Below are 14708 nucleotides of genomic sequence, written 5' to 3' on the forward strand. Positions count from 1 at the left end.
CCTTCCCTCGCGTGCTGTTGGTCACTGGATCACCTGGCTTTCGTGATATCTGAGCGCTCCAACCCAGCCTGGCGAGCACTTGCATTCAGCGACGCCGCGCGGATCAAGTTGCCATTATTCTATCCTGTTCCCTATCCTGTTTCCTTTGTACTTTTCTTTGACAATAGCCTTTTCATCGCGCCCTTCACCTGTCAATGGCTCTGGCACAGGCGGAATTGAGCCTCCCGGGCTCGTTCGACCCAATGGTATCCCAGCAGCGATCGGGCATGTCTCGCGACTCCAACCCTGACCCGGCAGAGAGCCAAGGAGCCACCGGGGGAGACGAAGAGCCTCTTCTCGGGGAGCAATCTTCTCAGCCCAGAAAGAGCCCGCGCCTGCTGTTGTTCGCGGGCCCGGCTCTGCTTCTGAGGTGGGTCCCTCGCCTAGAATGGTCTCTCTCGCTCTGCGCTGACACGCATACGCGCATAAAGCTCCTTCGTCTCCGTGTTGGATCTCTCTTATTTTGCGGCCAACTACAGCCGCAGGATCGGTACGTCCTCGCGCGTCGACTCCCATCATTAGCAGCTCACCCTGACCGTACTAGCCGACAATCTACACCAAGTCGGGCATGCAAGCTGGTTGGTAACTGGCTACCTCATCACCGAGTCGGCTTTTCAGCCGATGGTCAGTCTTGTCTGCATTCCCCGTCTCTGTCACCGCCGCTCATGCCCAATCAGTATGCTCAACTTGGACTGTATAAAGGACACAAGATGTCTCTCATCGCTGCCGCCTCGGCCATGTCACTTGGACTGTTTCTGTGGTACGTTCCTGTGTCAAACCCTTCGCTTCCACCTACCCCATTAACAAGCTCCAGCTCGCTGAGTCAGAACATCTGGCAACTAACAATTTCACGAGCTGTTGTTGGAGTCGGTGCCGCCGGCTTGGAGCTACTCGTTCTTGTCATTATCAACGGTTTGTGACTGTCCACATCCAGCGTGATGAGCAGCCTCTCTAATCTAGTGTTAGATCATGTGGACTTGTACTCTCTTCCATTGTGAAGGACCATACTCACCGCGACCTCGACCATCGCAAGTTTCCTGGGACCCTTGGCCGGGGCGGCACTCACTGACTTGGGCGGCTTTCGTTCGTAGGTTTCCCTCCTCTATCCTGCGTGCCCAGCGTCGAGCAGGTCTCGAATAACACATGTCACAGGGTCTTTGGTCTGGAGTTCATTCTAATGCTGGTTGGGACCATTGGCATCAAAGCCACTCTTCGGATGCCGGGATCGAGCGGCCGAAGTGTCCGCCCCTTCGGCCAGTCTATTGACTATGTTGGTGCCGGACTTTTGCTACTTGCAGTGGCCACTTCCCTTGTCACCATCAACCTCGGCGGCCAAGTTCTGTCTTGGAGCCATCCTATCATGCTCTGTCTCTATGTTCTCACACTATTCCTCACTGGTTTCTTTTTCCGCTCGCAGACCTGTCGTGAAGGTCAGACGCTTGTGCCACTTCGATTCCTTCGCAAGAAGTCCGTGGTAGTCGTCTTTGCCTGCGGGCTTCCGGCTTGGCTTTCCTGGGATCAGGTGATGAATTATTCCTTGCTCCCCTGGATGTTTCTGACACTTGGCAGCTCAAATATGGGCTGGGCCAATATGTCCAAGCTCGGTCCATGAGGTCACCCCCCGAGTCAGCATTCTCAGACTGGGCTTTAAGCTGTGTCTTTCTGGGGATACCACTAGGAAGCTTCCTCAGCGGCGTCATCATTCGACGATATCGTGCACTCAGGATACTCCTTCGTGTTGTCGCCGTGCTCAACTTTATACTTTACGTCTGCTTTGCTGCAGGCTTGATACGTATGTCGCAGTACGTCACGTATTGGGGTAAATATACTGACCGCTTTGTCCATAGACCCGGAGAATGCGGCATTCGCTCCGGTTCTTATCCTACTAGGCCTCAACGTCGGCGTGCTCGACTGCTGCTGGATGGTGTCCATCTTTGCCCAGGCTGCTCCTCAAGGTAAGGCACAGACTCCTGCTGCCAGAAAGCATGCTCAAGCCTATCACGCAGACCAGCCTGCTCTTTACGCCTTTTTTGATCTGGGGCGTGCCAACACCGGCAATATCGGCATCGCAGTGGCTCTGGCTTCTACCAACTCGATGATTCGCTCGAATCTTGAGTCTGCGCTGGCCTCCTACCCCGACAAAGAAGAGGTAATCTGACGTCTATTTTCCAGCCTCAGTTTCCTGGGTACAATATGCTGACTTGGTTCCTTAGATCATTTCCAAGAGTCTAGAGAGTTTCAGCGCCATCCGCAATTTCCCAGAGGCTGTTCAGCACGTTGTCCTGGACGCCTTCATCTCATCGGGCGAGAAGGCCTTTGGTATTGAACCCCCTAACCTGGAGATCCTGGACAGGGCTAACTGCGCTACAGCAATTTCGTGCGCCGTCCTGGTCATTAGTGTCGTCGCTGCCTTTTACATCTCGGAGGCCGAGGAAGTACTGGTCAAGGATAGCAGAGAGGAGTAAAGCATCGCGGCTCAGTGGACTCTGGACATTTGTACGGAGTATGGGTCCAAGTGTGCCGTCTCACCGCAGGTTCCTGCGAGTCTACGTACTCTTCAGCGCAGGTGTTCTAACGCGTGGAAAGTCTATAGATTCTAGTAAACTTCAGAAGATCCGAGCCCATGTGTCAGGGTGCGTAGCTAGGTCTAGTTACCCTTCTCTGAAGGACTGTTTAGCTATGGCCAGCTAATTAAAAAGAGGTCTCAATGAACAAGAAAAGACAAAAACAACCTGTTTGTCCCCTTCCCTTGCCCTCTTTGTATTGTCCTACTGCACTATCCAAATCCTTTGCTGGAAGGCTCTTGAGCTTGATACGCAAGATGTTCCCAGACTTGCAGGTTGGATGATCCAGGGCTCCTCGCGCGAGGGCCGCCCCGGAGACGCCGTGCTGAGCTGATGGGCGGAGTCTCCCTGAGGTAAGTGAGCGCCTTGGTCTGCAACAGATAGCGTAGGGAGGATTAAGAGAGAGTAAAAGTATCCAGCTGCAGGCCAGGCAGGACAACTTGTCTCACCATGGCAACAAGCCTGACCAGGATTCATAAGCGGTTCGTATCTGACAGAGATTTCCAGGGGAGTCGCAACTTTGGATCCTAGCTGCGCGGAATCGGCTGGATCTGCACGCCGCTGGGAGGAGTAGGCGGCGTGGCCTGCCCATCAGACCCCTTGCCGATGGCGTCCTCGCGAGTAGACGGTGTCGCAATAGGGCCATCAGCGGCTTTGCGCCTCTTCTGCAGAACATCGTCCACCCAGCGCGCGATGGCCATGACGAGACCCGCGGCTAGTACGGCGATGGCTACACTGAAACCGCGTCGGTACAATGGCCTGTCGTCTCTCCGGAAGATCTGTGCGCCGTAGATCCCAGCGATATTGGCACCCATGATCACACTGTTGAAAAACGGAGAACGGTTAGCTGCTAGAAGAAAAGGACAGGGCAGGAGTTAGACTCAGCCTACCCAGCCATAGCGAGAGCGCGCTGCTCAGAGTCGTCGCAAGCGAGCGACAGCCACGCAATGTTGAGCGGATGCGAAAATGTGCCAAAGGTCTGCGTCCAGACCACGCCAAAGTAGCGCACACCGCGCTGAGGCACGCCGGTGAACGCACGGTTGAAGACGTATCCGAGGAGATGGCAGAAGAAGCCGAGCATGACGGTTTCGCCTCTCCGGTTTCTACAGAGGCATGTCATCAGTACGTGGTTCTTGTATGAAAAACCCCGATTCCCGGCATACGTACTTGTGATCAGAGACCCAACTAAAGGCAAAGGACACGGGGACCTGCAGGAAGAGACCAACAGAGGCCATGGCGTTGCTGACAAGGCTTCCAAAACCAAAGCTCGTGACGATGGACGGCGCGTAGGTGTCGAATGCGCGCTGGGGCCCGTTGTTCGTAAGGGTGATGAGGAAATGGAGCCAGAGGCGCCAGTTCGTGAACTACAGTGTCGCGAGAGATCTCATGTCAGCGGTGGAAGACATTTTGCAGAGATGAAGCATAACTCACCGCTCTCTTGAAAGCGTCGAGCCCGATCTTGCTCTTCTTCTTCCCCTTCATTGGGTCATCGATCAACACCCTGGTCTGTAGGATATGGAGTTCCCGCTCCGTGAAGACGTTCACCCTGGGAAGGAATGTGCTCTGGGGTCGCTTGAATGAATCAGGGAGGAAAAAGCCAAACACAAACCCTCCCAGCACGGTGAAGGCTCCCATCAGCGCGAACAGCCAGAACCAGCCGGGCTGCCCTCCGACGCCACGCATGTGCAGGATTCCGTACGCGAGCAGCTTCGCGGACGCTTGGCCGATCTGGTTACCGAAGTAGAATACCATGACTCGCTTGGCCGTCTCGTCACGGGTGTACCAGGTCGACAGGGTCCATAAGCCACCCGGTATGAATCCCGACTCCGTGATGCCGAGGAGGAAGCGGGTCGCGATGAAGGCGCCGTAGCCGCGTTGGAAGGCCTGGAAGGTGCTCACGACTCCGAACAGGAACAGCTGGAGGGTAAGCCACTTGCCGGGCCCGACTCGGTAAAGGATCATGTTGGACGGGATTTCGAAAAGCACAATGCCCAGTGATAGCATCTGCTGGCCGATGTTGAACTGGTCTTGGTTGATCCCGACATCTTCCATGAATTTGTCGGTAATCGCATTGGCCATGTTGCCACGGTCGAGTTCTGTTTAGTGACAGTCCATGTCAGTCACGTATGCACTCAAGAGTTTCGGAGGGTCTGCGTCAAGCAAGTACTCACGGAGGCAGAAGAAGCCAAGTGTAAGAATAGGCATAATAATCAGGTCCAACCTGTCACGGAGGCTTAATTAGTCTTCACTCTTCTTTATGGTGAGCGGAGCACCGGTGATCTTACTTTCTCTTTGCTTTGCGTTCTTCCTCACTACTCCAGTCCACCACTCGGGTAAGAGGCTCTTCATCATCCCCCACTGGGCCGTGGATGCCGGCGTTTTCGTTCTTGAAACCAGCCATCGACAGCCACCTCTGGCTTGGGATTGTCTCGTGTGAGTTGGTCAGTAGGCCTTGATAATAGCTCGGAACTGGGTTTCAAGCAGAGAGGAGTCTTTGGACTCAACCTCCATCTGCCGGAAGCGTTGAGTCTAGAGTTCTTATGGTCCATATCCGCCATCGGGGTTGCGGGTGTAGAGGCTGTGCAGGATCTGACAACAATTGCGAAACAGATCAACTCAAGCACGCAATTATGAGTTTTCTAAGAGCGGTCTTGCTTTATTGGAGTGTTGCTTTCTTGGTATTCTGGGCAGGCGCCCGCTTCGCGGCACGCTCCCGTTTTGGTGTCTTGGTATCGCGGCGGACTGCGAGCAAGGCGTGGCTTGGCCGCTGGGCAACCTCCAAACGCGACTTCGGCTTCCATGTCGTCATTGAGTGTATGTCGAATGTTATTTGCAAGATTTCGTGGGGGTTTCGCTTCTGGAAAGCTAGTAGACAGACGTGATGGATGTTATTCGTTGCCTATCGCCTCCTGACAAGGTTCTGCCCCGTCTACTCTTCCTTTCGATCTTGGCCCTGCAATTCGTGATCGGGCCAGTACGCCAAAATGAGATGTATTGGCTGACAATATTAATATCCCTTTCCATTAACGTAACATCGTCCGATAAATAATGGCACAAAAAGACAAAGAACACACAAGTACAACTGCAAGCGCAAGCAGACGCCTTTGGAGACCTCGCACCTGTACTGGCCCTCATCCCAGCGCTGGGTCCAGCCACCTCTGATCAGGGGTCGCTGCACCAGCCACCGTCGACGACATATGAGCTCCCAGTGACCGCACTGGCCTCGTCACTGGCCAAAAAGACAATGACCTTGGCCACCTCGACAGGCTCCAGGTCGCGCTGCAGACTCTGCCCACGCATGACCTCCGCACGGTACTCGGGCGTGAGGACCTCTTCCCTCTGTCTCTTCGTCGCAATTGCTCCCGGCATGACGCTGTTGATCCGGATGTTGTGCTGGCCAACTTCCTTGCTCTGCGTGCGGGTCAGGCCCATGATTGCTGCCTTGCAGGCACCGTAGACAGGCGTGCCGGCGGCCGGGATGCGCCAGGTAATCGAGCCCAGGTTCACGATGCTCCCGCCCCCGGCCTTCTTCATAGCAGGCAGCACAGCCTGCGTGAGGAAGAAGCAGTGCCTCAGGTTGACGTTGATGCTGAACTCCCAGTCCTCGGCTGTCACCTTGTCGGTGTTCTGTCGAGCTTTGCTGGCGCCTGTTGCCGCGTTGTTGACCAGGACGTGGATGGTGCCGTACTCCTCCAAGACCTTGGCGGCGGTGGCTTGTAGTTCCTCCAGGTTCGAGACGTCGCAGTAGAAGAACGCCGGCGTGCGAATGTCACTCCCGCCAGGAGCCTTGGGTTTACCGGACAGCGCGACGACGCGGGCGAGGGTCTGTTGCGCCGAAGCTCTAGCGATGTCGAGGAAGATGACCTGGCATCCCTGGAGCGAGAAGAGCTCAACCGTGGCTGCCCCGATGCCCTCGGCCCCGCCGGTGATGAGGACATTCTTGCCCCGAAGGCTGGGATAGATGGCGTGGCTGGCTGGCATTGTTTCTTGGTTGGTGTGTGAGGTCGATTCAGTCAGTCCTGTCCCGGGCGGTCCGCATAGTATATGTCTGTTTCAAAGGGCGAGTTCGGAATGTCACGTTTCATCAGAGGGATGCATCACTTGAGGGAGTCATCGGCCAGCCACCACCACACCTCTACCCCGCCTGCTGAGCAAGCCACTACCCCGCCTGCCTCCTCTAGAATCGGTGGGTCAGACAGTCCGCGGCAGGGTCTGATTACGGAGCTCCGATGCCGGGTGGGGCACTGAGCCCCGAAATCTCGGGCCCTGAGCACTTCTTGGAAGTGCATGGCCTACAATAGCCCCTTGCATGTGGGATAATAATGGAGTGAAAGACGTGTCTAATAACCCTAGTGATAAAACGGAGCACCGCAAAACTCATAGTGTATTTGGAGTCATGAGGAGACTTAGAAGTAGTCGTAATCAAAACTGAACTTCGTCCTCTGCAGGCATCTCATCCACAGGTTCTGACTCGGAGCTCGTTCCAGAGACAAACTTCCCATTCACCTCACTTGTTTCCGATGACACGCCCTCGCTCCCTAATGCAAGGAGTCAGTGATGTCAACGAGCTTTACATCAAAGGGTAGAATCAGGGCATTATGGCAATGGCAATTCTTGCGAATGTGACATACCTGGCTCCCTGGTGGAGTGATGCTGGTTCAGCCTTTTGAGATCGTGCAGGCCTTCCTCGAGGACATTGAGCTTTTCTTGATACTGCGCCCGCGTGCGAGTGGTCTCTTCGCTCTCAGCTGCGAGACTTCGGACATCGTCGTCTGTGAGATCGTAGACGGTTGCGGCATCAAATAGGGAGGGCAGCTTGCGTAGAAGACAAGCCTCGATAGCCAGAACGCCGATGTCGTCAATGAACCTTTTGATAGCAACCTGGGATTCAAGCCGTTAGGTTTTGCATTGAATTGAAATCGATATCATGGAGACCAGAATGCCCACAAGAAGACAGAGTTTCAAGAGCATCTCCGTTATGGCTGACAGAATGATTCAAGGTGAACAGACTGCTTGCTTACCTTATAGTAGGCCTGCATGTAGTCAATGGCAGACTCACACCCAGATCTCTCGGGATCAACCTCAATCCTCTTTGTAAATGCTGCCAGAATAGTGCGGGCGTCGATTTTGTCATCAAAATGATTGGTAAAGATTTGTTCAAATTGTCGTTGGATCCTGCGTGCTTGAGCCTTCTGCACATTGTCCGTCAAATAGTGGTTATACGTGATCGGATGAAAGCTCGAGTGCGGCTCGAGCAGTTCGTGGACTTTGTCGTCAAGTTCCTTTTCCACCCTGTGCAGCGTGCCACACACAAGGCGGATTAGATTGTCTGCGATCTCGTCGACGACGAGGTGTTCGAGTATGGTTTCGATCGCGCGGTGAACCGTCTCGAGGATCGAGTCCTTGACGGCCAAAGCGATCATCTTCCAGGGCTTGCATTGCTCCGCAAACAGCTGACCTACGAGCAAAGGATTGAAGGTTCCTGGGAGTTCCGTTCCTCGGTTCCGACGCATGAGATCCTTGACGTGTTCCAAGTAGTCCGAACGGCATATTTGACCTTTTTGAAGCGCAGATTTGTTGGGTTCCTCCAAGATGACACGGTTTTCCCCATGAAGCCGCATGTCTTCAGCAAACTGGGCCAGCCTGTTCTGAACCACTGCTCTGACGCGCTTTTGATATCCGTCCTCTTGTTCTGCGCTTCCGAAAAACGGATCATTGTAGCTGCCGTCGAGCGAAGCTCTGATGAGCATTGAGAACTGCTCGCCGATATGGTGGAGATACCTACGCTGCTCGGCCAGACTTCCTCTCGAAGCTCCGAGGCGTGCGAGATGGTGCTGACAGTCAAGTATGCGGGCTTCGACGTCCTCGACTAGGCTAGGAAGCTGCCGCAGAATCTGCTGTTTGAGGACCTCGCTGAGCCGCGGTCTGAGAGCGTGGATTCCAAGACATGCTGGATCAACGGACGCCCAAAGGCCCTCGGAGAGGTACTTTTCCTCGGCTCTGTCACGCTCGCTCGATGAGGCATCCCGCATCTCGAAGTTGCGGTTTTTCAGCACATGCCAGCCCAGTTTTAGCACAACGTTTTCGTTTCGAGCCATCTCCACATAGCTTGATTCGCTCTCTGACCCCCTCTCGAGAAGGTCCGGTTTGGTGATCAGGCCAAGGGTTCGCAGGCCTCGGGGATCGACTTCCCGAGCCAGTTCAGTCACATCCTGGAGGACGAACTCGCTCTTCGCCGAGACGACTGCGAGGATGATGCTCCTTGGGCGTTTCATGTAGCCCCGGACCATCTTCTTCACAATGGCGGCGCCACCGGCAGTCTGATCCTTGTCAGATGCTCGATAGAGCCCGGGGAGGTCGACCAAGGTTAGGTGCGGCTGATTCGGCCCGCTCAACTCGACGCGCAGAGTGTCGGTCGCAAAGTCGCTCTCAGAGAGGCCCATGGCGACCCTTGCTGCTTCGATCGCAAGTCGCAGGTCGGGATGCTTGATGTCGACATCGTAGTTGAATTGGGCAAGTCGTTTTTTCTCCTGAGCAGACCTGTCCGGGCCGGGCGTAATCGACACCTTGACGCCAGCCGTCGCATATCGGCGGAGGACAAGCTCAGTGGCGAACTGGGTGCAGAGAGTGCTTTTGGTGGGAAACGATATACCAGAGATGGCTTCCAGCACCGAGCTCTTCCCGGCACTCTGGTCACCGCAGACGATGATTTCCGGGAGGGCAATGTCTCTGCTGAGGCCCTTGGCACGGAGCCTGTCGATAATGTCGAGTAGGTCACGATGATCCTTCGACTGGAGGTTGACGGATACCATCTTGATTGTCGTTGTGACGTCTTTGAGAGATTTCTTTCTAATTTCGCAGGGCAGATTGTGAGTTTCCAGATACAGAATCTCTCATGGACCTCCGGAGCATGTCTGGTTCGTTATGTACCTGGGCGGTACAGAAGTGAGGCGGAAGCTTGCAGTTTGTTGAGAATGTCCACGACAAATAAACGTTCAACACATGCCCAACGAACGCGGGGTTGGCAGTATCGAGAGCAAGACGCATCATGCCACAGGTGAAAGCATGCGCTGCCACCAATGATCTCTCTCGGTTTGGGCACCTTGCATTCGCCGGCCTGCGGGAGGCCGACCAACTCCACAAGCCGACAGGGAGAAGTAAGGCGGCCCATGGCGAGCGTGCACGCATTCAATCCATTCGTGAAGAAGGTGCGCGACCTAGAAAAGAAAAGAAAAGATCAAACTAATGAAACGACTGCCTTCGCCGCTCTGCCATATGCGATCAACATCAAAGCCGTCAGATCCAAATTTTGCGCCAAGTCGGAGGAACCACGGCGGAATCTGCCAGGGCCGAAACATAGCATCGTGCCCGGCGTCTTCAAGAAACGAAGAGGGTTGGAATTGCACCAAGTGACTGAGAGTAAGACTGTGGCGATGCACAGCCTGTAGTAATATTAATGCGCGGCTGCAGACGATAGAGGTTGCAACGTGACTTGATTGGGGGCGTAATGTCACACCAAGGGTCGCATCTTGGTCATCTCTTCACACCAGCACAGCGCAGAACACTGCGCGGACACACAATTATAGAGGCGCCTGTGGCTTGACGGCGGCATAGCCGTTTCTATCTTGATACAGGGTAACTCTTGTGATGAGTCGCCTCAGAAGGCTGAATCTGACCGTAGTTGAAGGCCAAGTATGTTCAAGAACTATATATCTGGGACTTGGGGTCTCAATTTAATCGGCATGGTCAAAAGGTGCTCAAGCATTAGTTAGATTGAGACAACTATTATACTTCCACGCATTCAAACATCTAAAGCACTAAGTCTACCTACTTCTGAAGAACAGTATGCGCGCCGCACAACTCGCCGTCGCCTGCTTGGCGGCGTCTGTAGCCTGTGAAACACACCTCAACGTTACCGCGATCGGCGCCAGCGACGGTCTGTCAAGGTTCGAGTGCTGGCAGATGAATGCGCCGTTCTCGATATCAAACGACAAGGCCACCAAGGGAGCAGGCATAGCACAGCTCGGCAACGTCTCGAACCTCATCTGGTCGATTGGCTATCCTGGGCAAACCGTCGCAGCGCATACTGCGCCATTCAACCAGTGGGTCGATATCCATGCCATAACTTCTTACGCGAACTGACGCCTTTGGGTTAGATGGGTCGTACTACTAGAGGGCTTTGCCCACATCGCGCTCGCTCACAACAAGTCCGACGTCGTCTACATGACCGGCGGCAAGTTTGGCATTCTCTTCGCATCGGACACGGCTGATGTCAGCAAGGAGGGCCACATCAGCACATACCTTGGCACCTCGGAGAGTGTCTTTCTCCAGATACCGATCGCAGACGGGTTCCCTCCGGAGCACAAAACGCTTCACATGGGTCCTTGCAAGACGGAGGAGTTGACGGGCTCCTGATGACGCGGAGCGGTTGAGTCCGAGAGCGAAGTCCGATAATTAGTGGGGACTGACTCTTCTGCTAATGGGTGAACCCCAACACACGACGGTCCGTCGGCCTGATGTCTTAAAGCTATAAGATCCGTTTCTGGAGATAACCGGCCTTAGCCACCGGCCTTAGCGGACGCGAAGCTGGCCAGTATCGTGTAGCTAACATCGCGAAGAAAGTCGAATAAATGCCATATATAAACTACAGGTCTTGTGCAATGATGATGATGATGCTCAAGTCTTTTAAGAGTCGTCCTCATCCGCTTGTTCATTGCAGCTAAAGCGTTCAAACACTACAGCAGCCATTTCCGCATTCAAATCATCAAATTTAACCGCCGTCACCATGGCCGCCATTCCATCCCTTCCAGCTACCCTAAGCCCTCCTCTGAGCGGCCGTGATGCTGTAGCCGATGCCCTGTACCGACTCATCTTGGGCCTCGATTCCAATGACAAGGATCTCTTCGACTCGGCCATCACGGACGACATGGCGTTTACAGTCAACGGAAAGACTACGCAAGGCCGGGAGGCCATACACAGTGAACTCTTCGGCAGAATCGGCAAACTCGACACCACCCATCACATAACTAACCTGCGGATCAACATCTTGGACGGAGAGAAGAAGGCCTCTCTGACCGCAATCGCCCTGGCCCAGCATTACAACGAGGGCAAGGGGATGGCTCCGGAGCAGCCATACCTGCTCATTGGTAGTCTGTATCGCATCGAGCTCGTCAAGGGCGAATCAGATGGGCAGTGGAGGGTTGAGAAGTTTGACATGAAGACAAACTGGGCCCAGGGAGAATGGAGCATTCTGCTGGGTAACTGAGAGACGGTGTTTTGTATGGTACTTTAAGGCGTGATGGGCGAATAATAACTCAACTTCTCTGCTCTTTAACCAACGGTTCTCTACTGTAAATCACATCTCAAACAGGTTGCTATTGCTCTGTACCCTCACATGTGAGAGGAGCTGCGGTATCACGCGATGGCTATTATGCTGACGAGTGCCTAAAACGACTGACTTCGAAGAGTATTGTATACAAAGGGCCCACTATAGCTAGTGATGTTATCTAGGAGCTCGATCAACTTACCTCAGATGAGCCTATGAGAGGGAATTGGGTTGATGCAGGCTGGGCCGTACTTCCAGAACAGTGGCTCATCTGAGGCGATCTGTGAACAGAATCGCATCTTATCAAGGGTTCTTATGGGTCGGATTGGAAGTGTATATGAATGGTTCCATTGCAATACTTGTCGTAAAGCATGATATATGCAGCCCTCCTCCCAAACCGCCCAATGGCTTGACCGCTGAATCTTTCCCATCGGGCGCAGTGTGGTTACGGTGGAGCACGCAATCCAACAGCCGAATGTCTCAAGCGCGCACGTTATTATCTTGATGACACCACCTCAAGCTGTCGAACTCTCCAAGGCGGGGTAGGACGTATATATCAAGGTCAAATCCCTTGCTGGTGGCCAGGCAACATTTTCAATCAAGCAAATAGTAGCCATCTCCGAGTCAAGTCCCACGAGAGTTCTTCAGAATGGTACCGCCCTCAGCCATAGAAACCATCACGGAGCCCGTGACCCAGACCAATGCCTATCTCCGCCTCCATCCCGCAGGGACAGGCAACTACACTGACTTCAGCAGCGGCAACAATTACAAGCGGGAGAAGGAGGAGCAGGGCGGAGATGGCGTGAAGCCCGCCTCAGTAAGCCAGCATCTCCGTCTCTGTTGCACTCTCTGGCATCATTAACAAGAGTCAACAGTATCCCAACTACCTACCCACATGGGACCCCAAGCAGAAATACCCACCCCTGGAGCACTTTGAGCACTATGAGCACGGCAAGGAGGCCGATCCATCCTTCCCCAACCTCCTGCCGTCCGGCACCAGAATCACCGATCTCACGCCCACCACCGGCACAGAGGTCGACGGCATCCAGCTGAGCAGCCTGAGCGACGCTGGCAAGGACGAGCTCGCCCGCTTCGTCGCCGAGCGCAAGGTCGTCGCCTTCCGGAACCAGGACTTTGCCGGCCTACCCATCGACCAGGCCCTCGAGTACGGCGGCTACTTTGGCCGGCACCACGTCCACCCGACCTCGGGCTCGCCCGCGGACCACCCGGAGATCCACCTCGTCCACCGGGCCGCCGGCGACGAGCTGCTCAACACGCTGCTCGACACGCGGACCAGCTCTGTGGCATGGCACAGCGACGTCACGTACGAGCAGCAGCCGCCCGGCACCACCTTCCTGTACATCCTCGACAGCCCGGACACGGGCGGCGACACGCTCTTCGCCAACACGGCCGAGGCGTACAATCGTCTTTCGCCGGGTTTCCAGGAGAGACTGCACGGCCTCAAGGCCGTCCACTCTGGCGTCGAGCAGGTCAACAACAGCCTCAAGCGGGGTGGCGTGAACCGCCGGGACCCCGTCATCAACGAGCACCCCATCGTCCGGACGCACCCTGTCACGGGCGAGAAGGCGCTATTTGTCAACCCGAACTGTGAGTCCTAGCCTGGTCTGACGTGCCAAGTCCCAATCGGCTAATATAGAATGCGGCCTACTAGTCACTCGGGAGATCGTCGGATACAAGAAGGAGGAGTCGGACGCCATCTTGAAGTTCCTGTACGACCACATCGCCTACGGCGCCGACTTCCATGTGCGCATCAAGTGGGCCAAGGGCACTGTCGTCGTGTGGGACAACCGTGTCACGCAGCACACGGCGCTCTTGGACTGGAAGAACGGTCAGCGCCGCCATTTGGCCCGCATCACGCCTCAAGCGGAGCGGCCGTACGAGACGCCCTTCCGGGCTTGAGCTCCAAGTGTCCGGTCGTTGTGCATGATGAGAACACGTAGCGATTAGCATCAGGTCAATATATCATGGTGATGGTTTGGTTTGTGACTTTCACAATTTGGTATGCTCTCATCGTCCCTCGGTCGTGCATTGTCGCTGGCGCAGCCACGTCAGCGTGTCGTCGCGGCCGGCAGGTGTGCTGTTGGTTCGGCAAGTTCCATCGAGCCTTATCTATTGTGTTGGCTCGCTTATTAGTAAACTCTAGCTTGAGACATGACGGCCTGGGGAATGCTGGCGGAAATGAGGACTAGCTATGGGGGGAGCTAGGATCTGTCATGAGGCTTAACACCAATAGACTTAAACGTGCTGTTGGGAGCGCAATGGGGTTCAGGATGCGCGAGGTTATATACCTAGGCGACTCGTCCCCCGGCAAGCTGGAGGGCACTCAGTGTCTAGCGTTTGTTGAGGCAGCGGATCTTCATCCCGCATCTCTTAGTGGAGGATTTTGAAGATCGGCTCGAGTCCAACATCAGCTTCTGCCCTCTGGGAAGTCACCCAAGGCGTCAGGGATACGCTGTCCAAACCGAATCTAGACGCTCAGTTGACAAGGCACTGACTCGAGAGTTTGTTTACTTGTCGATTAGTAAGTTGCCGCAGTTCCAAAAGCACGACCTCCTGGTCTCCAAAGGCGTGCATCAGAACCGCGCCAGGGCTGCTAGTTCAGTCTAACACCCGCGGACGCGTCTACGGCGACCCCCAGAACGCTAATTGTTCCTAAACACAAAGCTTCAGTTGCGATAGGTCGGCTACAGCAGGGCTGGAATGGTGGCGCCTGTGCCTTGGTTGCAACAGCATTAAGCCTTGAGCCAGGCTCGCTAAAA

General features: G+C 54.8%; 7 protein-coding genes across 7 annotated transcripts; 4 read left to right on the top strand and 3 right to left on the bottom strand.

The window, feature by feature from the left end:
- Positions 1-242: 242 nt before the first annotated feature.
- E0L32_002502 (uncharacterized protein) lies at positions 243-2504 on the top strand (the record flags this gene model as incomplete). The annotated part of the gene is made up of 7 exons (XM_031136699.1): positions 243-529; positions 584-799; positions 854-951; positions 1131-1513; positions 1609-1831; positions 1887-2188; positions 2253-2504. 7 exons carry the CDS (start codon positions 243-245, stop codon positions 2502-2504), a joined length of 1761 nt encoding a protein of 586 aa, XP_031000356.1.
- Positions 2505-3130: 626 nt separating this feature from the next.
- Positions 3131-4808, bottom strand: E0L32_002503 (uncharacterized protein; the record flags this gene model as incomplete). The annotated part of the gene is made up of 5 exons (XM_031136700.1): positions 3131-3425; positions 3494-3706; positions 3771-3967; positions 4035-4699; positions 4775-4808. The coding sequence occupies 5 exons, from the start codon at positions 4806-4808 to the stop codon at positions 3131-3133; spliced, it is 1404 nt and encodes a 467-aa protein (XP_031000357.1).
- Positions 4809-5765: 957 nt separating this feature from the next.
- On the bottom strand, positions 5766-6584 carry E0L32_002504 (uncharacterized protein; the record flags this gene model as incomplete). The annotated part of the gene is made up of 1 exon (XM_031136701.1): positions 5766-6584. One exon carries the CDS (start codon positions 6582-6584, stop codon positions 5766-5768), a length of 819 nt encoding a protein of 272 aa, XP_031000358.1.
- Positions 6585-7025: 441 nt separating this feature from the next.
- E0L32_002505 (uncharacterized protein) lies at positions 7026-9415 on the bottom strand (the record flags this gene model as incomplete). The annotated part of the gene is made up of 3 exons (XM_031136702.1): positions 7026-7141; positions 7235-7484; positions 7625-9415. The coding sequence occupies 3 exons, from the start codon at positions 9413-9415 to the stop codon at positions 7026-7028; spliced, it is 2157 nt and encodes a 718-aa protein (XP_031000359.1).
- A 1033-nt stretch (positions 9416-10448) lies between these two features.
- On the top strand, positions 10449-11018 carry E0L32_002506 (uncharacterized protein; the record flags this gene model as incomplete). The annotated part of the gene is made up of 2 exons (XM_031136703.1): positions 10449-10705; positions 10760-11018. The coding sequence occupies 2 exons, from the start codon at positions 10449-10451 to the stop codon at positions 11016-11018; spliced, it is 516 nt and encodes a 171-aa protein (XP_031000360.1).
- A 370-nt stretch (positions 11019-11388) lies between these two features.
- On the top strand, positions 11389-11868 carry E0L32_002507 (uncharacterized protein; the record flags this gene model as incomplete). Its single annotated transcript, XM_031136704.1, has 1 exon — positions 11389-11868. One exon carries the CDS (start codon positions 11389-11391, stop codon positions 11866-11868), a length of 480 nt encoding a protein of 159 aa, XP_031000361.1.
- A 709-nt stretch (positions 11869-12577) lies between these two features.
- E0L32_002508 (uncharacterized protein) lies at positions 12578-13848 on the top strand (the record flags this gene model as incomplete). The annotated part of the gene is made up of 3 exons (XM_031136705.1): positions 12578-12745; positions 12804-13536; positions 13601-13848. 3 exons carry the CDS (start codon positions 12578-12580, stop codon positions 13846-13848), a joined length of 1149 nt encoding a protein of 382 aa, XP_031000362.1.
- Between the last annotated feature and the right edge of the window lie 860 nt (positions 13849-14708).

This window comes from Thyridium curvatum (assembly GCF_004353045.1).
Source record: "Thyridium curvatum strain D216 chromosome Unknown NODE_10_length_634906_cov_78.760910, whole genome shotgun sequence".
Classification (NCBI taxonomy): Eukaryota; Fungi; Ascomycota; class Sordariomycetes; order Thyridiales; family Thyridiaceae; genus Thyridium; species Thyridium curvatum.